Source organism: Silurus aristotelis, assembly GCF_946808225.1.
Source record: "Silurus aristotelis genome assembly, chromosome: 24".
NCBI classification, from domain to species: domain Eukaryota; kingdom Metazoa; phylum Chordata; class Actinopteri; order Siluriformes; family Siluridae; genus Silurus; species Silurus aristotelis.
This window is the reverse complement of record NC_139597.1, coordinates 8,828,681-8,853,931: the sequence shown is the minus strand read 5'-3', so window position 1 is coordinate 8,853,931 and position 25,251 is coordinate 8,828,681. Positions and strand designations below refer to the sequence as shown.

General features: G+C 36.4%; 1 protein-coding gene across 14 annotated transcripts in view; it reads right to left on the bottom strand.

The window, feature by feature from the left end:
- Positions 1 to 25,251, bottom strand: part of pparaa (peroxisome proliferator-activated receptor alpha a) — a 44,268-nt gene that overhangs the window by 5,578 nt on the left and 13,439 nt on the right. For 6 of the 14 annotated variants that reach the window (XM_083528928.1, XM_083528929.1, XM_083528926.1 and 3 more), the window contains 4 exons: positions 22,448 to 22,550; positions 11,517 to 17,682; positions 3,393 to 3,637; positions 2,757 to 2,914 (listed from right to left, as the gene is read on the bottom strand). In XM_083528928.1, coding sequence (XP_083385054.1) covers positions 2,757 to 2,914; positions 3,393 to 3,637; positions 11,517 to 11,539 — 426 coding nt within the window. In that variant the 5' untranslated portion in view covers positions 11,540 to 17,682; positions 22,448 to 22,550. The other 8 variants (XM_083528927.1, XM_083528930.1, XM_083528920.1 and 5 more) reach the window with 8 other exon arrangements.

Below are 25,251 nucleotides of genomic sequence, written 5' to 3'. Positions count from 1 at the left end.
ATAGATACACAAAACAGTTAAAGTACAGTAAAGTACTGTTTACATGCTGTTTTGCACACCTCTCGATACTTCATTACTGTACTTAAGCAGATTTTTCTGGTATCTGGTCAATTGTACTTTCACTCATTACATTTTTACACAAATAGCTGCAGTTTCTACTTAAAATTTCAAACCAGGCTCTTTACTTTAATATGAATCTATTTGGTCACATGATATATCACCTGATCTTTATCATCATCATTATCCTCCTCCTCCTCCTCCTTTTTTTATCTGCTTGTGTTCTATATATTGGTTGTTCAGGCAGGATGCATTTCTTAAATACCTAAATTTGTAATTCTTTTGCATTCATATATTATTATGATGTGACGTCCAGTTGCCAGCGTTACACTAAAATAGTTATGGCCACTTTTTCCTTAAGTACATGTCAGAGCCCACACTTCTTTATTTTAACTTGAGTGTAAAAGTAAAGCCAGAACTTTTACCAAAGTTTTTTTAAACATGATTATCTATACTTTTGTAAAGGATGTGTGTACTTTTGCCATTTCTGCTCACTGATTACCAAACAATTTTCTTTATAAACAATCTCACTTAGCGGTAAATACAATTTGAAGAAAACATACACAAACTGACATTTGTTTAATTTCAAAGTCCAGTCTTGATAGTGTCAAAGCTGAAGACATTGTAACTGATCACAATGGGAATATATTTGCTCAGTGTTACAACCAGAAATCTTACTAAATACTTTACAGTTCATTGTACAGTTCTACAATTTTTTTACATAGTTAATTATTGTGCACAACTTTTTTTATACCTGCATATCTTATTTGGCATTTTACCAGTGTTTTTATTTTCCTTTTGCCTATACTTACTGCTTTGCTAAGCAAATTTCACTTAACTTTTACTTTGTACTCAGTGAAAACTGAAAGTGTCATTAAATCAAAATCACCCAAAAACATGACTGACTGCTTCTTTACATACTGTAGATGCATTGCATTATTTGTATGAATGCATTGGAATAATGCTCTGGGTAATGACCTCCGTTTTATGCGCTTGCCAACTGTGTCTAGGGTCAGGTAGTTGGAAAATTTTATGCCAGTCAGAAAGAGAAAAGTCAGACAAATACAAATTATAAACATTCGTGTCTAACCAAAAGCACTTTAGCCTCTACCCCATTACGTAATGGTCTTTTCAGCTTGAAAGCTCTAATGCATGTGCATGTGCGTGTATGTAAGGTCCAGTGAGACTCTCATCTAGTCATGAGATCTACATTTTTAAATAATTCATGTCAGCTGCTTGGGTACCACGTCACAGTTTTAAAAAAACAGATGCTCTTGCGTCATAGACATGAGTCAAAAACACGTGCACGCCCATGGGAACGAACATTCTCACTGTTATAGAGTGGACACTGGGGTATAAAAAGCTCACCTGATACAAAGCAATCACACCAGTAGCTATACTTAGCAGTGTGCCAGGGTGCTAATATGAACATATCCCACATACCAGTTCTTAAAGTCCAGATACGTACACATTACCTGGAGAGCCTTGAATGTCATTTATGTTTGTGTATTTACTCTGTTACATTCATGATTATCCTAAAATATAGCTATATACAGAGATGTTAATAGATGTATATAGCTTTATCTATTAGACTTTTTAAAGCTAGGAAAACTAGACCAGAAGTCATTAGAGATTAAGGGAAGAGAGGAAGTTGGAACATGTTAAGGTCAATGTGAAGTTGGCCATCTGTATGCCTATAGCACTGTGCAACAGGCAATGTGCTGAGAATTGAATTGAGAAATGAGATTCGCAAACCCTTGTGCCAAATGTACTCCCCTGAGATGCAGACTGTACTGTAGAAAAGTATTTTCCAAGTAACATTAACATGAGATTCACATCAATAAATATAAGTAAATAAATAAAAACATTTCACAAACACATACATACATACATACATACATACATACATATATACACGCACACACACACACACACACACACACACACACACACACACACACACACACACACACACACACACACACTTATAAAGTCTTGTTTGAAATCTGCTTGGATTATACTTCCATTTGAACACCACACTGGAATCTGACTGTGGAATCTATTAAATCTCAACAGTTTGGGATTTGCTGACTCACTGTAATCTAACTTTCATCAAGTGTTTACAGAACAAAGTTATTCCATGACCAAGTCTCTGTGACCTAAAGTTTAAACAAAGAATTAAAGAAAAACATAGTTTAATTTCAACTCACTTCTATCATGAAATCACAACTTGATCATGAATGCAAATAGAATGCAAATAGCCATTTAGCAAATAGCCATGCAAATAGCCATTTCATATATGATCCAGTTTTTCACAAAATGTAAAGACTGTTTAATTACAGGGTTAAATTAATTAAAGTTTCAAACACTTTGAAATAATCTATTACACTATGCATCACAAACATACATAACACATGAGATTGTAAAGTAAAGACAAAAAGTAAAAAGAAATGTGACTTCCATAGTGAGCACCTTTTAAAGAGAAAGTTAAGTGCATCAAATGTCCCCACCTCTTCTTTAAGTGCATCAAATGTCCCCACTAGGACAGGAATATCAGACATATGTTGACCTTGTCAGAACATCTGGCTGGTCCCCATAAGGAAAACTGCATGAAATATGGTTTGTGAGTGTGTGTGTGTGTGTGTGTGTGTGTGTGTGTGTGTGTGTGTGTGTATGTGTGTGAGTGTGCATCTGCTAACCTTACACCCCTCACAGGCATGCACTCCATAGTGGAAGCCTGAAGCACGATCAGAACATACTCGACACTCAAGATTTAAGGGGCTGGGGTTGATCTCATCCTGCCCTGTGACTGTTCCACAAGCTGCTGAGGATGGACTAGAAGCTGGACTCAAAACATCTAAAGATACATAAAGACACACACAAACAGTGTTTTATAACTGTTAATATAAAGTACAGTTTTAAACAGTACTACATACATACATACTACATGAACGCTGACTTAAAATCTTTATTTTAAGTGTATTTCACTATGTTCAATTAACAATAACATTACAAGACATGTACAGGGCCTGTTTCTATTTGAATACAAAACATAGTGTATAATAATAAAAGTATTTGGAATTGAGCATTTAATAAATTAATGTAAAGGCAGCAGTCATATTATTTGGAAAAGTAAAAAAAAAAAAAAAAAAAAAAAAAAAAAAGATTCATACATACAAACTGGGACGAGTTATTTAGAGGAGTTTAAAAATGTGTATGTGAATTAATTACAAAAAACACTTTAAACGTACATAAAAAAAAATAATAAAAAAAATAGCATTCAAAATGCAGTATGTAATGTTCTGTGTTAAGATGTGTATTAAGCGCATAAATACCGAGAGTAGCAGAGCTGTTGGAATTAGTGCTGGATTCCTGAAAGTCAGGCAGGTATAGCAAGTTGAAGGCGTCATCACTGAAAGATCGGGAGATGTCCTCAAGCTCCTCCATTTCCTTGATTAACTCCCCACACAATGGGCTGTCCAACCCTATTTCTCCTGCTGAAGGCAACGGGCTAAATGGATTGGGGATGTCTACCATGGTGCTGAGCCACGGCACTGCAAGCACTGGATCACTCATTAGACTGGAAAGAGAAACAGAAAAACAAGTTCAAATTACAAGGTTAATAAATAAAGAGCCCACCAAACAGTATAAAGATCACACTTTGATTTGTCATGCCAAATGGCACTGATGCCACAAAAGTTCAACAACCGCAAATTCAACCGTGAAAGACATGACAATCACAAAAAGACATGGTCGTAATGACAGCATCTTATCTCAAACACTGACCAAAGGTAAAGTTCTGCATGGATTACAGCCAAATGGAAATATGCTAAACAAAGGAAAATAAAAATGATATAATAAACTATATTTATTATCCCAAGGTAAGAGAGAAAATTTCCATTTTAGAGAATTTGTGACGTTAATTCCATGTGAACAGATCCTCATATTGATTTTACTATTGATTATCACTATGCCTTATCTCTGCACTTCTCTCAAACACGTGCACAAAAGCACATGGTGTTGCTAATAATATAACACACTGGACACTGTATCAAATGTCCATTATTATATTTTCCATGAAAAATCTAACTACAGTTTTATATTATGCTGACGTTTATGTTGCTGTCATATATAGTGTGACATGTTTATCTTACAGCCATTAAAAGAAAAGCAAATATTACATGACTACTGCTCAGTGTAACTGGGTCATAGCTTAATAGAAAAGGTATCCTGAACACTAACAATAAATATCCAACATCAAACAGGAAAAGCATTTGTCTGCTGCATCATCTGACTAGGGAAAGGCTCCTGTGTTTCCAAAGCTCTGTCCAGCTTGGGAAAACCAAATGCAATGGCTTCCAAACTCCTGTCTGCTCTTTGCTCTGTAAGATTCATATAATGTGAAGCTAGGAATTATACCCAGCTGCTAACATCTTCCCTGCTGCAGCTGTTGGAGCAATCTAAATGGAGAGCTAAAGCGATTGTTCTCTAAACAAGAAGATTCTGGAGCTTCCACAGGAATGCTTGCACATATTCTCCGAGCTTGGCCGTGTCAAACATGCACAGACAAGTGTTGCCACATGCATTTTTACTGGGGAGCCACACAGGCAGACCTCGGTTTTGGGTATGTAGGTCAGTGACTAGGGAGAAATGGGTGTGTGGTTTATTACGAAATTTCTAAATCTTTGCGACCAAGCTGTGCTTGTGCAAAGAAAAAAAGAAAAAGAAAGGAAGAAAGAAAGAAAAGCAAAGGAAACAATTAAAGAAAGAAAGAATTAGCTTAAAGCCTGAGACCTTTCAACAATGTCACATTTGCCCAGTATTTGTAATAAAGACTATAGTATTTATTTATCATTTAATATTTACAGTGGTAGCTCAGTGGGTAAGGTGCTGGATTACTGATCAGAGGGCTGGGGGTTCCAACCCCGGTATCGACAAGCTGCCACTCTTGGGCCCATAATCCTTTGTGCTCCATGGGTGTTTTATCATGGCTGACTCCAGCTTCTAAACTGGGGATATGCAAAGAAAATAATTTCACTAAGCTTTAATGTATATAAAAAAAATAAAAGGCAATTCTAATCTATACTACCATCTTTACCTTTCTTCTTCCCACCTTGTACACATGTTGAGTCATGTACACCATATGGAGCAAACGGTTTAACAGCTTGTGTGTATGGTGGAAGCTTCATTTATTGCTGAATGTATGCTTCACATGTCAAGTGCCTTTTCTAATAAAGATTATGCAAGTCCCTGGAATCCACTTGCTTTAAGTTGTTTTTCTTGAAGTAGTATTTTCTTTAGTTGTGCTGCTAGCCTTATAGATGATGTTTTACTCTGAACTTGATATTGAACTGCTTGTTGCATTCACTGGCATATTACCTTTAAAATTTGGAAGAACTTAGCAATAGAATGCCTGGAAATAGGATTTATTGCTAGTTTACAGACACCATCAAATGCAATTAGCAAAATCAACTCTGCAAAATCTGCCCAGTGTACACAACCTTTTCTGGCAGTGGAGCAGTGTGATTGCCACAGGAACACCAGTGGGATGGATGATCACATGGACTGTGTATGCCCTTTGATGGAAACCTTTTAAGATCTTAATGATGGTGAATATTGATGACCTGCCTCCACAGATACAAAAAAACCCTTCTCACTTGTGCTGGAGTCTCATAATGACACTCCTTTCAAAATAAGTCTGCAAACTGTTTTGATAACATTCTGAGAATCACTTTCATGCTCTTCCAATAATCTCTTCTTACATGTATTTGTAATCAGATGATTTTACGGTGGCCTTATGATTAACCTATTGATTTCTGTAGCTGTATCACAAATGTATGTAAATGAATCAACTGGACTTGCAGTGTTCCATGATGACAAGGTGGCAAATATTTCTTCTAACTGCTTCCTTATCCAAGAAAAAGGGTGGTGGTGCTTGGTAATTCTCTTGGTAATTCTTATCAGTAACTATCTAGGATTTACAGTATCATGACATATGTAACTGATGTTTTGTATGACAACAAAAGAAAGAAAGAAAGAAATATAGAAAAAAAGAAAGAACAAAAATAATTATTTCACATAATGTGCTATAATTCAGTTTTATGCCAGAACCAGACAGAAAGTGCTGAAGTATTACATGCCAGATGATCATAGTCTGTGTCCAAAGCAGAGCGCACATGACACCTGCCTTATGACAGAATGCTGTAGCCAAGTACAGGGAGGTCATCAACAGGGAGAAGCATGCCTCCTGGAGTCATGACAAACTTAACTCTATTACTCAACAGGACACTGTAAATAACCTGCCAGGAACAAATATCTACTTCCTCCATCACCTAAACACATATACTCACCCTCCAGCACATAATCTTCAGCTCTGCACATTCATTAATCAAATTACTGCAACTGTAACACATTATATCACATCCAGCAATCAGAGTATCAGCAGTGCATGTAAGACAGCTGCTTAGGGCTCCTGTTTCATGCTTAAGCAAGAGGAAGGGTGAACTGACCCACAACACACACACGCGCGCACACACACACACACGTGTTATTCCCAGTGTACAGCCAGCACAGGCTACGTGCTCCAGAGGAAGCAGGCTGTGGAGGGTTAGAGCTAAGAGGACTGGAAAAGTAATAAAGCTCCATTAAACCCCTGTCCTCTCATTGTCCCCTCACGGCAAGTCTGTGTTACTCTGCCTGAACAATAGCTGAAAAATATTTTTGGGACCAGAGAAACAGGAAGACAATCTGTGCGGTAAAATAACAACAAAAACAACTTGCGCACTCCAATTTGGAGATGACACTTTTCATCGATCAATGATGCTTTTAGATGCTGAAATATCAGCTAGACATTATCTCAACAGTGTAATTAAATGAGCTTATGAACACCGGACTAATGGTCCCGTGAAAATGATATTGTAAATGTAGACAACAGATAAACTATTAAGTTAAAGGTTACAAAAAACAAAAAAATACCCCACAACAAACATACACAGGCATATGATACTTCTTACTTACACAGTGTTGCTTTCTGCATGGAACAAAAAAGGCATTTTATAGTCAAACCTGTCTTATGGTCAGTGCTTACAGCTGGATGCAACATGAGACAGGTAAATGGAACTGTAAGAGTGTTCAAAAACGGCAAGAATATTTAATTCTACAAATAAAAGCAATCACTATCCATATGCAAATATAGTTTAAACAAGAGAACCCTCAAATCCTCTCCATTTTTTTTTTTTTCCACATACCTAGATTATAAACACATATTTAAGTCTCACAGGTATCCCTCACCATCTTGAGAGAGCAGAAGGAAAATCAATGCTTACCAGTTTACGCCACACGAGTGTGTACGAGCAGCAGCAGCCAATAAATATGCTCTGGCCCCAGCGGGGGCCAAAGTCCAAACCCCACACACTACTCTAATGTCTTTTGCTGTGTAGCACATGTCCTGGCGCCTCACCAATCCAAGAGGGCAAGCAAGAAGCACTCACATCTGATAAGATGCCCTTAACGCACCTACATGTTTATCGCTTCTTACATATTGAGATATGTAGGAAGCGATAAACATGTAGGTGCGTTTGTGTCCACAACAATAAAGGCTTGTTCCTAAACACACCCTTCTATACAAGTAATATCCTGACTGTACCTGAAACACAGTTTTTACAAAAGTCAGGTTTAGCAAAGTAAAAAAAAGGTTAGAACACAGCTTCACTGTGTAAAACACAGGCAAATAGAAGTGTGGCATGAGCGGTGTTATGCTTTTGTCTCATTTGTACCTGGAAATAAACCATTGTAGCATCCACAGTGCAATAATGAAACATCTTATGATACAGAAATTAAGTAATGTACAATCAAATGACTCAAAAACAGTAAAAACATAAAAAAAAATTACTTTATAGAATAGATGAGGTGGCTTGGGAGGGAGCGTTTTTTCCAGGGACTTCAATAGACAAGACACTAATGACCCTGATTAAAAATTGTGCTCCAGTACATTAACTTCTGGAAATCCAAAACTCACACCAGGGCAAGTGATTGGGTATAAAGGTAGTACTAAAGTCAATACCATCTGATGGCTAAAGTGGCTTTAATCAGAGTAGGGAGATAAAATTAGTATTTGCTATGCTGCAAATAAAACTGATCAATAAAGATATTTAATAAACTGATTGATAATAAAATCATAAAAACACACCTTCACCACTACTACCACAACTACTACAACAAGCTAATATAAATATCATTACACACACACACACACACACACAACCACACACACACACACACACACACGTGTCTTTTAAAAGCTTAACATACTACTCAGTGTCACTTAATTAAGCTTGATTAAGGAATGCTTAACGATTAATAGAGAATTTGAATAAATAAGTAATTACTTACTTATAATTACTGATCTACTCATCAATAAAATACTAATCAATAATCAATCTCAGCAATCAATCTATAATATAATAAACTGTGTGTCCCGTGCAGACTAATACCATACACAACAATAATACACTGCAATGCTATCGGATAGAAAGCTTCATTTTCATGCCACTTGATGGACCTTCTTATGAAATTTGGCATAAAAATCTAAACAAACATACAGTTATAGTAGATTAAGTAAAGAGAACTAACTCCCTTTGGATTTGCATTGACGCTTCAGAATCGAGCAGTACCGCTAACATAGATTTTTTTTATCTGTTACAGTGACACACATGCTCTTTGCTGACCAAAATGCCCCACTACCTCAGTGAAGTTCATTTCGCCCAATCCGAAGTCGCCATACACCAGTTCCTCCACACTGCACCTCGGAGCTCCTATTTCCAGCCTCTTCGTCGGAGCTCCACTTCCGGTCAAACCCATCAGGGCAGCCAATAAGCGAAGGACAGCGGGTCGTTGCTGTGTGACTGCAACGTAGCTTAGAGTATGCGATTACTGAGGAGGCATTCATTTTCCGCGGAAGTCCAATGGCTACAAATGTTTGATCAGAAATAATGATATTTATGAATTATAATATGAGCGGTGAAGTGAGAGTTATTTCAAAGACTGCTGCTTTAAGTATCTCTTTAACATGACTAATAACACCGCCACCTGTTAAAGTTATTACGGAAAAATGTGTTCAGTGCTGCCACCTGCTGACCAACTCCTAACCGATTAAACCAGTCTCATAAATGAGTGCATGTAACCCTTTATTCAGAAGTTATGAAGATAAATTACTTCATTTTCTTATGTTCCTTAAGTAAAAGGTTGATTGATTTTTATTACTTGAATCTAACGTCACTCAGTTCTAATTATTTAAACTAAGCATTTCTACTAAGTTAATTACACTGAATCCAAAGAAACTACAGGATGAAATTGATCAAATCCATTAACTCATTCAATATTGAATGTTATACACACACACACACACACACACACACACACACACACATATATATATATATATATATATATATATATATTGCATTATATAATATATTCACAGAATCACAAATTAAACATTTTCCCAATTTATTTCATTGTTAGATTTAGTTTAGATTTTTTATAAAAGCATAAAATATACATTATAAATTATAGTGTTTGATTTTTAATGGAAGAGAAATCATTCTCCAACAATATTTCTGTAAAGGTTTTTCTTTCGAGTGTCTCCATTACTGTATCTACTACTGTCTTCACTACATACAATATTTAGTTTTAGTAATATCAAAGTATTAGTTTTATTAAATATTCTAATTTGTGTTACATTAGTTTTACCCTCATTGGCATAACAAAAAGTTCAATACAAAATATAAAGAATACAAACAATAAACTGTTGTTATATTTGATATATTCTTTAAAAATATATATATTTATCTGTGTTGTCTTGTCTTAAGCAAGTTAATATTACTAAACAAAATGATCATTAGAATGAATAAATAAAAAATTGTTATATAGAATTAATTTTATGCGTCTGAAAGCTTGTCAAATTATTGCTATAAAAGTAGACTAACATGAAATATTTTTTTAATACTAGATGGTAAGAATATTGATATGTGCCAGTCCTCCCAATCACTCAGTTCCATGGCGACAAGGTTACCATGGTCTCTTGTCAGCGCCATCACATCCTGTCTGTCCCCCCGTCTGTTCTCTTGTGTGTGCCAGTCTCTGTGTGTCCCCCTAGGTGCCCATCAGCATCTATAAATTCTGGACCAGTCAAAGGCTGGCCAGCCTGTAGCCATGTAACTGCTCTCTTAACACTACATAATGGCTTTAGTTGCAGAACCAGCTGCTCCAGGGCTACACAATGGATGCTTTGGGGGAAAAGTGTTAGATATTTTCCTGATGTCTTGGTCCCATAGGTTATAGTAAGAATAACAATTTCCTCAAAAAAACAACACTAATGCAGAAGTTAATCATGAGTTTTTGGAGTATTAAATTCAACAGACACATGGTTAGATATATATCTTTATTATTGCTGTTAAAAAAAAAAAGACAATCCAGCTGAAAAAAAACAAAAAACAACTCATCATCTTTTAGTTGGTATCCAGTGACGTATTGCTGCCCTTCAGGGAAGGCAGTAGGTTGTATAGTTATCTCCTGATGGGGCAAAATCACGACCCTGAAACCACACAACCTACTACCTCACCCTGTACGAACATCACTGAAAAGTTTCTCCAGTGTACAGACATCTTTTTTGAGCTCACAGATGAACAAACATCAGTGGAACTAAAAATAGAGCTGCTTGGTATTTGTTGTCTTGTCTTTAAACAACACCAGAAATCTGACTAAACTGAAGACACTGCTGGATAAACAAATTTTTTTCATTATTCAGCATTCAGACAAACTGCTTTTATTTAGTACTCTTTTATAAAAAGTTTAAATTAGCTTGAAGAAAAAGGGACACTTACATCCATAGAAGCAAGGCCTTTTGTGTGTTAGGTTTCACAAAGGTCAAAGCACAAAGGCCTTCTCAAAATATTTTCTTCTGTATAGTTTGCCTTATGTTCCAAATCCTGTTTTCAGTAATAAATGCAACATTTTGTATTTAACCATTATTTTCTTTCCTTCATTTCTGCTATATTATACCAGGAATCTACGAAGACGCACTCATTTACACACTTCTGTTGCTACTATTAGATGGGGTCTAATAAATCCTTAAAGGCATCTGTGTTGAGGTCGTTTACTGGTCATGCAGCTCTTCATCGGTGACATTACGGCCACTTCAGGAAAGACAGTAAGTTGTATAGTTATCTGACAGCAAGGGCTCAACCCTAAAACTATACAACCTACTACCTCACCCCAAAGGACAGTGTCTCTCTGAAACAGGACTGGTGATCCACATACATTAACTCCCAAACAATTCATTTCAATTCCAATTTATTTAATCCAATACAGAGTAATAAAGGATTCCTAAAGATTATTAGACATATCTGGCAAACATATAGACAAGTGTAAAGACAAGAAGTGTAAATAAATAATACCACCTTAATACACAGCTTTGCTTCATGAGGAGTTCCACTGGACACGATTTTATGTAAAACAATAATTATTTGGCCATCTGTGGAAGAGAGAAAGGGAGACAAAGAGACAAAAAGAGATTGGATTGTAAACATATTTATTTACGTGTACAGCAGTCAACACAGCAGTGACATTTGCTTTCTCTCGCTGTGTCTTTAGCTGCACTGTGTGGTGTGATGTTTCTTAAGCTCTTTTCATTATTAATGGAATTCTTGTTTACAGTTTTGCATGCTGAGCCTGAGCAGGATCAGATCGCACCTCTGGCTTGAATGAGCACTGGCGCATCGGTTCCACATGTGTGGACTGCAAACATGCAGGTACGACTGCAACGTGCATATGCAAGTGTCCATATCTGAGTAATCGGGAGGCCTGAGAGTGTGGGATACATTGTGGTTTACCTCAGGCACACACATACAGCTTACTCATACTACCACAGACCCCACTGTTACCGCAGCACTGACTCACACAAGCTTACCATACGCACACAATCACACACGATGCACAAACACACTACCACTAACTCAAACACTGAGTCAAGTCATTTTCCAAACAAAATAACACTAAAATATCAAGTGTTTATTTTTTTAAGGGCCATAAATATAAAGCTGTGGTTGAATCAAATTCGTCTCATGGTTAAATATTAGGGCTTTGAATTATTCTTAGGCTTTTTAAAAAAAATTTATTCAGGAACAATGCTATAAATACACATCAGATAGGATGAACAGAAATACAGCACACAATATTACTTTATTGTTATATAAATATTACTGGTGCATGTAGTTCTTCAAAATCATATTACGAGTAAAGAATAATGTTACTTAGATACCACTCAAAAACACTGTTAGAAGCATTGAGAAAAGAAAAACCTTTAAACTCCCCCTTTTTTTTTGTTGCCTGGTTTCCATAAGAAGTTATGTAAGAATAAATTTAATTTAAACACATTTGCTTTACCTTTTTCAAGGTTCCTCTCTATTACATTTTCAGAAAACTAGGTCTCTTTTTTCATTTCTTTTTCACTTTGACCCATTTGTAAAATTCAACAGTTTATAAAGCAATTTACATTACTCATTTACCTACTCTACACTTGGAGAGTGTAGAGTAGGAGTAACCTGCTCTGAATCATGCTCTATAAATGTACACCTCCTCAGTGAAGGGCGTTTTAAAAATCAACCACCTCTACAATAAAGCGGGAAAATTAACAACATCCCTCAAGCCAAATCATCCATCCACATCAAACTGCGGTGGGAGTAATTATAAGGCCTCCTCTGTGTCCTTGAAAGACCTGTTGGAGTGAGTAGAGTTAAATGTGGAGCTGAGCTGCACTCCCTGTCCATGTGTCTAACAATGTTTGGTGTTACAGGAGCTGTGTGTGCTGGACTTTTAATAGATAAATGCGAAGGCTTGTTCTATCCCACACATTCTAGTTCTCCTTCCAGTTCCATCCCATCACTCTTACATTGCATGACGTGACAGTGTCATTACATAACCTGTGACCTAGATGCAGGAATGGCACACCTCATAGAAGCTCAATCTCTACACATATAAAGAGAGAAACAGAGATGTAGAATGATAAGCCACATCACTTGGCGTTTCTCGCCTTTCTCAGTCCAAATCATGCATGTTCTATACATTTACAATGCACCCATTGTGCATTCATTTGTGCTTGATGTAGGTAATCATTGTCTCTTGTTTGAATACGTTGTTCATATGACCCTATGGAGCCTGGTGGAGATAGTGTCAGGTTGGAGCAATTAACAGCCAGTGGGTGGCGCTGTACTCCTAAGGCTTAAGACCTGCCTGCTCCTTGCTGTGAGAGCGAGAGCGCTGTATTCTGTGACAATAGGGCTTTTATGCAGAACAGGCCACTCTCTGCACTGCTCCAGAGTCCCGTTTCTCTTAATCCCCATTTGACCTTTGGGTGCTGGAGTCACTTTCATGCACCTGATTTCTGTTACCAAAGCTGCAGCAAGGAACCATGGTCACTGTGACAGCTTTTTTTTTTTTCGGAGAACTGATAAAAGAGATTTGATTTGCTGCGGTGTGTGAGCTCCGCTGACAGAGAGCAATGCACCCTGTCTGATGTAATATTACAGTGATAAATCAGTGCAGCAGGTATTTGAATACGTCTTTTCGCACCAAGTCAAAAGTCAACAGAATTCAAAATAAAGCTGCTGCCTGAAAATAATCTGTTAAACATTTATGATAGCAAAGCACACCCTAGCCAGATGGGCAAATAATACCAGGTTTTAATGATGCCTTAAATGATCACAAAACAGAGATGTAATACTCAATAAGAAATCGTAAAATAAATAAAGCACCAATGTTCACTAACAAATGCCAAGCTTCCCAGCAATTAAAAAAAAATACTTAACACTAAAGATGAAATAAACACACAGACATTTAAATACTCTATGTTTAACCAAATAGCAGACGTATTAATCAAATCGCTTTATATATATTTTTACTGCAACATGATTTTCAATCCAAAAGTTCCATTTGTTATTTCCAGACAATTACGGCTTTATCTTTGGGCTCTACTTTACTAAATATATAGTCATGACCGAGATCATAACAGAATTGTAAAAGTTCCACAGAAATGTCACTTGTCTACAATCCATCATCTACATGGTTACATGATTACAGATTTGATCTGAGTAATGTATCATTTCTTTCAGCAAACTGGTGTGGTTCAGCCACATTTGACTGACAGTGTTATAACCGTTAATTCACTGGCATTATGTAAGTTCTCAGATAATATGCTAATGTCAAACTAATGGTGATTTGATTCTAAACAATACTGTCACTAAAGCAATTAAATTTATTCTTATCTGTATTTTCATATATCAGTAAAAAATCTAAAATCGGCAGTCATTTCAGCAACACCTTTTAAATCGAATTTTACTTTTTTTTTTTTTTACATAATCCAGGTGATGCTGTATTACTTGCATCTTATAAGTTATTATTTTATAGTAGTCATTTTTATAAAATAAAACAATTATCCAAACAAATTTATAATGATTTATAATGATCCTACTTTTTCATCAAATACTCTTAATCAACAATTACATAAATCTAAGATGACTTTTGTTAGTCACAAAAATATGCTTACATTTACTGTTGTGATCTGCTTTAAATTTGTTAGAGAATTGATATAGGATACAGGTAATGTCAGCATTATGCTGTGCACACACACACACACACACACACACACACACACACACACACACACACACACACACACACATACACACAAACACACACATTCAAGTTCATAAAGTCCTCCCGGTAAAGAATGTTATAAATATTTTTTTTAGTGCTGATCACACACATTTCATATTTATTAAATGAAATACAAGTTGCAAAATAATTAACAACTTTTGATAAATAATTTAGGAACTTTTGATTTAGCAATTACGCATTTATAATGCTTTTTACTTTTAGAAATGGAAAACGTGACGTAAGCGCAAATATGTGCATGTGCAAAAAAACAAACAAAAAAATTCTGAACATTACATTTAGCAAAATAATTGTCAATGCAACATTAACAAAATTTAATTAATCTTTACATTAAGAATGAAGCTGTGACACTTCTACACAATTTTCTTTAGAAAAACAACTGCCACTATCTTTGTATTAAAAAGTCAGAAACATCGTGAAGCAATTTGCCAGTGAGCTTAATCATAAACTTGTGATATACACACATGGCTTAAAAACAAGAAGGATCTTTTAAATATATACACTTTGTTCTAGAAAGTTATATTCAGTTCCCATCACTTGAACACAAAAACATTAAAACACATTCTCACACAGACACACAAACACATACAAAGAAATCTACTTTTTAAAATTTTTTAACAATTTATTAATTATCACATTTTTGAATATTAATTTTCCAGCACCTCCAATTCTGTAAACCTAATCATGCTTTAAATATTTTGGTAATTTAAAATAGCAAATTGATTTTCCTCAGCATGTAAAGATATTACAATAATTATGCTTTAGAAGTAAAAAAATATATATATTGTTTGTGTAGATCAATCGTGAAATGCTGTTAAATTCGTTTAATGTCATGTCCCCCTACTCTGTTTTTTTTTTTTTTTTTTTTTCTTCATTCTGCACTGAACACAAGACACGTTTTACGTCTAGACTGGGTATGGATGAGTGTCTTTTTGGGCGGGGGGTTTTGGGGGGTGTAGACCCTTTAGTCTCATATGCACACATTAAAGGCGTGGGAATTTCATTCAGGGCTGAACTAGAGTCCTTTTGTGGGGCAAGTAAGTCTAGTTGTGTGTTGTTTTTGTTGTGTGTATGTCATTATGTTACATTGTTTGAGGTTGTTTTGCAATTATAGTAATATGCACAAAATTTTATAGGAACCCCCCCAACACACCCACACACCCACACACACACAGAAATACAGCAAATAATTAATCTTTCACAAGAAACACCATGCATATATTCAAATGTTAAATTCTATTCAGACACAAAATATATTTCATACTTTTAAATAAACTAGGTTTACTGGTTAAACCTCAAGCTTCAATCATGCCCCAACCACCCTACCATTTACATGACGCCACCTGCAATGTGCTTATACCATACACCATTTCTGGAACACTCCATTCACTACAGGAAAAAAAAAACAACCCAGAGTAGACGGGTCGATTCAGAAAGGATGGGTGGGGGTGTTCACTTCCAACTCAATATGCCACTTATGTGCCAAAACACTTCAAAACCCCCCACTCAGAGTTTAATCTGTCATTTGTCCAGCAGTATACTACCTATCATAAACCAACTCAGGTGAAGCAGACCTGCTGAACTACTTGCCTATAAATTTTAATTTAATTGCATTCACAGGGAGAAATGCTGCCCTTACTGCTGCACCACCACCTATAAATCTAAACACAATTTCTGATTGTTTTGCTGAGTAAACATATGAAACCAAAAATTATTACATCTTCAAAAGGTGCTCATATATCTGTAAGTGTGTGTGTGTGTGTGTGTGAAAAAAGAGTGTGTGTGTGTGTGTGTGTGTGTGTGTGTGTGTGAGAGTGTGTAAGGGTGTGCACAGAGATCTCTTTTTGTAATGTTGAGATCATTTTGCCCTTACTACAATACAATATAACCTACAAAATAATATATAATAAAAAATAAAATAAAATAAAGTAAAATAAAAACAGGCACAGATATGCGATGCCCCCCCCCCTCCCCCCAGGAAAATTCCCAAATAAAAATCGAATACTTCTTTAAAATATAAAATGATGAGCTTAAATTTCTATTTAAACCTTTAGTGATAGATATTGATTATAAAGTTACGTTAAGAAAAATACTTAGTTATAAAAACATTAGTTATAATATTATAATGCGTACTTACAGAATTTTCTTTGTTTGATTCTTGCAAATATAATATTTTAAAAATTTTTTTTACAAACCAATACATTTTAAAATGATGTATTTAAAAAAAGCATTAGTTTCAGTTTATATATTACAAAACCTGTCAGTCTGAACACAAGGTTTCTAGAAAGCAAATTCTGTACTCCTGACTTCCTTATTAAACGAAATGGATGCCTGCAGAAAATGTTGGGATGGTAGTGGGGTTTGGCCTGGCCTTAATGTCGTAATGAGTCTTTATAAGGACTCGCATCTGAAGGACTCCCTTTTCAGCCCTATATATTAGCGATCAGAAACCAAATAAGCAAAATAAAGGCAGCAAATTAAAAATTTTGAAGGTAAAACGGGCAGATTTTCTTATTCTAAGCGCCGAAATATCGATGTGGTTACCATACTATTATGATAAAAAACTGCCTTCCGATTTGTGCCATATTTTGTAGCTTTAAATTCTTATTATATTCGACCTGTTACTGTGCAGATTTTGCATGTTCATCATAATAAATAAAAAAAAAATCATTAGTTAAAACCAACGCAAGTGCATCGACAGGAATGTAAACATAGACACACGTTTGAATAAAAAATATGATCCTACGTTCGAATCGACCATGACAGACTAGAACTATTCATGTTAAAAATTTGATTATACACACTAACCCTCACTGAAAATGCTGTATAAAAAACTTACCTCACAAAAGGGGAAAATGTGGACAGACTGAAGCAATACAGACTGGTCCTGAAGGCCTGTATTCAGGAAGAGACAGACAGAGAAAGAGAGAGAGAGAGAGAGAGAGAGAGAGAGAGAGAGAGAGAGAGAGAGAGAGAGAGACAGAAAGAAGAGAGAGAGCAAGCAGTGAGCTCTCATAGAGGAGGCAGGCCCAAGGGGGCCAAGCCAGGCTTTCTACCCCAGCTGCAGCCCCCAGCATTGGGCCACATGCCTGTCCACCACCACTGGCCTGGGACAAACAGGCCCTAGCCACAATAGGAGGCCATGAGTCTCATCGGTGAGGCGCGTGGGTCGGCCCGTCTGCCAGTTAACAAGTCTTTGAATGAGGAATGTTAGCAAACAGGCAAATAGAATGTCCGTTGCATGCTAATGATCCAGCCAGTCCGCTTGCAGCATTGGCCCGGGCCTATGAATAATTCAGCATGCTGAAAACCGAGCTCCCTCCTCCTTTAACCCCCTCCCCTCCACACCCCATGCGTCTGAAATGCCTTCAGTGGACGAAGAGAGCGCACGAGGGAAGCGAGAGACGAGGAGTGTAGGCAAGACGCAGGAAAAGTATTCCAAATCTCAGCTCGCTCGCTAGCTCACTTCCTCTGCCGTTGCATGGTGAAGGTCCACTTTTACATCCAGCTGAATAAACACGTAATGTAACAAGCACATGTACGTACACACCCAGCTCCAAAATCTGCTCTTTCGTTTCAACATGCAACTTATTGCTTTCGATGGAGGTATCTCTCACTCATTGCCTTTTTACGTCTTTTGTTTGGATTTGGCACCTGTCCCAGAAAAAGCTCCACCACTGCACCACCCTCCTGCTCTCCTTTCAGAGAGAGAGCGAGAAGAGTGTGAAAGAAGCACTGTATGTGTGCGCATGAAAGAGCGAGCAAAGGGAGGGTGAGAGAGAATGGAAGAGAGAGAGAGAGAGAGAGAGAGAGAGAGAGAGAGCGAGCGAGCGAGCGAGAGGGTGGTGCTTCGGCAATAGAGCTATTGGCACTTCCCTTCTCTGAGACATGCAACAAGCTGGAAGACCACAGCCATTTTCAAACCTCAGCATTACAAACGACCATCTGAGAAACCTGAGCAACAACCACAAACACCTGCACACCAGCTCCAAACAAAAGCTGCCAGGGGGAGAACATATATCTTTCGCAAAGCAGTACACGAGAAAGTCACTCAGTGCTTGTTAAAAAGGGGAAGGCTCACAGTAGAGTTTATAAAAAAGCCCCAAAATCAGTAGATATGCAACAAAATCACTAAAGATTGCGGGGGAAAAACTGACAGGAAAAAAGGAACTAGTCTTCACAACTGGTTGGAGACATAGGGTTAAAATCCAGAGAGTTGTAAAAAAACCCTCCTTCTCTTGGCACAGGCTGCCTGAAGGGGAGGATCTTACTGTAGAAATAGCAGCAGACGCTTTTTTCTCTTTTCTAGCTGCATGCTCCCCTCCAACCCCCCCCCCCCCCCTTTCTACTACTCACATGCGGTCAAGTCTGGAAAAGGAAAGGGAGGGGGGGTAACTATGGTAGAGGGAAGAGAGGAAGCAAGAGAGAGCGAAGTAAAGAAGAAGGAGAAGGGGATGATGAAATGAGAGAGTTGCAAAGAGCATAGGCAAAGCAGCTTTTTTATTCTTCACCACAGCCAGTGAGAAAAGCCATTGACAGTGAACGACAACATTGAGAGGGAGGGTCGAGGAAGAGTGGAGAAGAGGTTGACACAGCCTGTAGTTCACGCATGTACTCGTCACACACTCCCACGTAAAGTTGGGTATTCAATTGCAGCTTTAACTTGCATTTCTTCTACATGTGAAATAAAAAAAATAATAATATATATATAATTTTTGAGCTACATGCAGGCATACACATTTATTTGAATGGGATTGGTTAAATATATAAAAGAGATATTGAATGGTTTTTATTTGTCAAGGGACGGTAGAGTCCATTGCAATTCCGAAAGGGGGAAACTTCACCATGCAAAGCTGTAAATATCAAGATGCTGGATGCACCAATTCCAAAGCATAAGGGGTGAATCCAGGATGACTACTGGCAGGTTCCCCTGTTTGAGTTTATGTTTGTGGGTAAGATACTTATCAGTGTGTGTGACTGTAGTACCTGTAAGCCCCCTTACACTGCACCCCCACCAGCTAAAAGAAAGGCTGCTTTGCTAGAGGTGAAACAGCTGCTGTCATTTGCAGGGAAAAACGTCTTATGCAGTGACACCACACACACACACACACACACACACACACACACACACACACACACACACACACACACACACACACACACACACACACACACACACACACACACACACACACACACACACACACACCATAGCTTGAGCACAGCCTACCTGACTCCATGCCCAAATCACACACACCACTGTAACATTGTTCCTCTTGTTCTTATTTTGATCATGTTTATATTCTTTTGATAAAAAAAAAATAAACTCTGAAGCTCGTATGGTTTTACTTAATGCCATGTTGTAATAAACCTCATTTTGCTATCAATCGATTCAAATGTATGCATAAAACTCACAAGCACACGTATATACACAGTCCACTAAACTTTTATAACCTGTTACGATGTTGTAAGATAAAGAACTCCTTACTGTGCTGATGTTCCTGGAGAAACAAGAGCAGTGCACATGTGCAGAGCGGCCACATGATAGATGGAGCTGTCTGTGAAACAGTACACACTCGGATTCTGCTGCAATTAATAGTTCGCCGTGATTAGCTGTTGTGGCTCAGTTATCATGGTGACAGAAGCCTGTCCTATGTGCAACGAGTAAAGATACACAAAAGGTGCTGCTGCCGCTCCTCGAGCTCTCCCAATCCTCCTCACACACAAAATCTCAAACAAACACACTCTCCGACAAGAAGGAGGGACAGAAAGTGGCAGTCCACCCCGGCTCTCCTTTGCTCGCTCCTTGCTTCACCCTGGGCCACCTCCTGGAGCGTTCTGCTCTCGTGTCTGCTGCCGGTGCTAACTGCTCTTTCGAGACAGACGAACACACAATCAGACAGTGCCAGACGCACACCACACCTTCAATCCAATCGCAAATCTGGGCTGCAGGGCACCACGTGAGACCGTGATGGGTAGCACTTCTAGTTTTCATGCCACAAAAGCAGATAGCACACTTACTTTGGCAAGTACTAGAATGTTCTGACATCACCTCGCGCCACGTCTCTTGACCAATCGCAAAATAGAGAAAAAAAGGACCAGACATGTTTCACATGTGCAATAGCTACTACTTCCTTTAAACTACAGAATCAAAATGAAAATGGAGGTACATTCAAAATCTTTGTTTTAGCAGTGGTGATTCTGAGTGACGCTTTTCTATTCTGCTGCTTGTTTACTATTTAACCTGTGTCTAAGGAGCTCAGGCTTGGCATGTGTGTAATGTTGTACACTGCAGAGTTCACTCGAGGACACAGTTTTGGCTTTGGGTTGGCTGCCAACTCCCAAACAGTATGCGGCTCTATAAGGCCTATCGTTCATAAGACCGATGGACTCGGAGCACTACTGATCAAATGCCAATCATAACAAACCCTTTATGATACTTTTCATGGCACAACCTCAGGGCTGTTTCATGCACCACCACAAAGATCATTTGTGAAATGCTCTTGCAATCTAAAAGCTTTTTTTCTCCCTGAAGGTTCAACCTAATCCCCACAACCTTTAATGATCATGACTAGCCTTTTAAGTTGTTGTTTTCAGAACAGCCTTACGGTTCTTTTAAGTTTTTATCATGCAGCAATATACAATAATAAGCTTGTGACTTTACATGCCTGTTAATTACAATCAATTACATATGTGTATATAATGTTAATTAGTATTAATTCAGTCCCAAAGCGTATAGAATTGATCAAAGCGAAGTGGTACATCAGCAACAGGCATAATTTTCCACTACAGTTACTGCAGCCAGGCAAAATGTCCTTTCATTCACAAAACAAAATGGCTGCTGCACCTCGATACATTTGTGCACAATGTGGAACAAAATGGTCTAATAAAAAAATTTATACATTTATAAACATTAGAAAAGAATGTGCTCTTGGTGAAAAGGCACACATTACTATTTATTCAGAATTTCTTTTTGCTCAAGATTTTTCAGGCAGTGTTTTCGGGGGGTGATCACACCTATGAACATTTGTGTTACTGGAAAAACAAATTCATCCTCAACCAAGTGCTAAGTGAGTAAGTTTGTTAAGTGTCCCAGTCCAGCTGTGCAGTACAATGTCTGTTTCAACTGAGAGGATTAGCAGAAACCAAAGATCCAGTAAATTAAGTACCAGGCAACTTTACTTCCAGATCTGCCAGACAAATAAACACAAGATACAACAAATCTGGCACACAGATTACACAACTTGAACCCTAATTGTTGGCTCAAAGTGATCTTAAAATCTAGGTTTCTAGAATTAGAGCAGAGGTCTGATATAAAAGAGGAGAGAGCAAATCATAGACCTATAATCACTGAAAAGTTCAAGCATGGCATTAATAAGCCCTTAACAGTGCCTACTCTGCTGTGTTCAAATTCTGTGATAAAAAAAAAAAGTGCATAAATAAATATAGATAAAAATAAAAATGGATTCAGACATTTACCAAGGACCATTAAGGGTAATAAAATGTTTTAAATGGCATCCATAAATCTTGAGCTCACAGTTTATTTAACACTCTATATTCAGCATTAAAGTGTAAGTTTGGGCAATTCTTTGTGCTATAAAATATTTTGTAAAAATAGAGCAAAATAAAAAATTTGAAAAAATACACCTTTTTCACTCACCTTACTCTCCCCAGCTCCGCTGCGGTGGTGGTCTCTCCTGGGGCCCCATGCACACGTGTCTACAAGACTTCTCAATTACGACTGTGAACTCTAGGGTCAGCCTCTGTAGAGAGAGAAACAAAGGGCATGACCTTGGGGTCAGAAGTGTTACACTAGGAGCAGGTCGGCCCCCATTCAAACAAGCATACTGTTTGCTTTGTGTAGGTAAGGACCACTAAAACACTGAGTAATAGGGATTAGGAAGTGATCCCCTTAGGGCTGTCACTCAGAGCCTACGCATGACCCGACAGCTTCCATTAGGAGCCAAAAAGCCAAGTGCTCTCTCACTTGTCTCACAAAAATGCAATGGCGAGAGAAGTCTATGCATTTTACAGATCAATCACACAAGTAATTAATTAACATACAACCCTAACAGAATAATATTTATTATATTATAATCATAATCAAAATAATAATAATAATAATAATACATAGTAATATAATTTAAATTGTATAAAAATCTGTTTTTGTTACAAAAACTATCCTGAAAAAAAAAAAAATTTAAATAAATAAATATTAAATAATTAAACAGAGGAAAATGACATTACCATGCTTTATTAGCACTTAAAAAGCAAGGTCAATATGGTATACTATAAGATATAGCTGTAACTTTGCAAAAAACCCTGCTAAATAATACACACACATTCAATATCTGCAATTATATTTGAAAATACATAATTTACATTCCACATAAAACAAAATAAAAATGTTTTATATACTTTATTTGCTGTTCCAATAACGAAATAAAACCAAACACACTTTAAATGTACAAACAGTTGTTTCTTCACACTGTTGAACAGCTGCTATATTAAAAATCTTCAATATGTTTCTATATGAACTTCTATATTCTATATATTTCTATATGAACTTAAATATCGAACCAATATTTAAATAGCACTTTCCCCATAATCACTTTCAGGCATGGATAAAGGACACTTTTTGCTTCTTAGAAAATACATAGCTTTCTTTAGCTCTTTAATAATAGTAATAATAATAATAATAATAATAATAATAATAATAATAATAATAATAATTGCATACACAAATAAATCAGAATGAAACTAGAGTAAAGTAAAAAAATAAAAATAGTCCAATGAACTTAAATAAAAATGAATGGACTATGGAACTTTGGTATATTTGATAGATAATAGGTTTAATGTATTTATTATAGAAAAGTGTTCAATAAGGAAATGGATTAGTTTTACTTTGTATATTAAGGATCAATTGGCATTCACACACAGTTTTGAGAGGGTGGGGCAGGGCTGCAGTGAAACTCTGAAACAAAATGGAGCAGAGTGAGACAACATGGTGGATCCTTTTTTCTTTTTTTTTTTTTTTATAAAAGTGGCTCTCAGCATTCAAGCAGACAGGATATAAAATTATGAACAATGTTGTGCATTATTACGAAATAAAAAAGAAACTATGACAAAGGTAAAATACAAATTAATTAATTAATTAATTAATTAATTCCTGTGAAAGATGAAGTAACATGATTTTCACCACTTGTCGCCGGAGTGTGCACGAACTAACTTTGGTGATTCCAGAGGGACAACATTTTTTTCTGTTAACTATTAATAGATCTAATAGTTACAGAATCTTTAGCACTGTTGTTTCATTTTTCATTTTATTCATACATTTATTTAATTAGCTGACAAAGAACATCAAAATATATAAGTTGTAAAATTGTCATAAATATCTGCTGAAATCTCAGAACTGGGATATATTTTCCCTCTCCAAAATACAGATCTTTAATTACTTAAGGGTTTTAACAATTAAAATTTTAAAGTACAACATACAAACTTGCTCAATATGTGCATGCACACAACATTTTTTGTGTAGAAACATGGATTCATGTTGTTTTATTATTCATCGATATAATCCGTATTTAAGGTTTGATCACCAAAAAGAAAAATGACCCAGTAAATAAATACTAAATGCATTATGTATAATTAATCAGACATAAATAACAAAAAACTATTCTCCTTAACACAGCAAGTGAAAGGGCAAGTTTAATTTTATGAACTTTTGAATTTGTCACATGCTGTATTTCTATTTTGAGGTAATGTCTTGTTTTACTTAAAAAAAAAAGGGGTGAATTGAAAATATTTAAATATACAGATATTTAAATATATAGTACAGAACATTAACATATATAGATAAAGTGCAATGTTTTTAGAGATGATTGCCCCTGTGCAGGATTTCTTTTAAAAGCCATAAAGTCTCATAATAAAAGAGTTAAAAGGAAAAAATGTGTTCCTTATTAAATATAAAGAAATTCTTCACGATTGTCTTCTAATTCCTACGAAAGTTTAGAAAAATGTTTTACTCTTCAATAAATGCCTTTTATTCTGATATATTGTGCGTTAATTTTTCTTCGAAATATTGACAGCATGACGTGCAAAATAAGTTTTCTTGCAAAACAGATCGAATAAAAAAAAAAAATAAAAATCATGAATGCATCTCACATTTATCCATCCAATCGCTGTATGCGTATGCTTTAAAACAAGTTCAAAATTCAGAACTTCAGAAGACTTAGAAAATCCACTTTGTGCACATTTTTACACAATAACCACAATTCCAAATTGGTTAAAAAGGTTTTGACCTGCATTTGAGGTTTTTATATATTAAAATATGTGAACAATGCAATCGCTGAAAATAAGCTGAAATTGAAAATGTATAAGTTGGCCATTTTTACTCTCAGGGATCAGCATTTACTAGTGTGTGTTTGTCATTATTCGTTAAATAAATTTCGATTTATGTTTTTT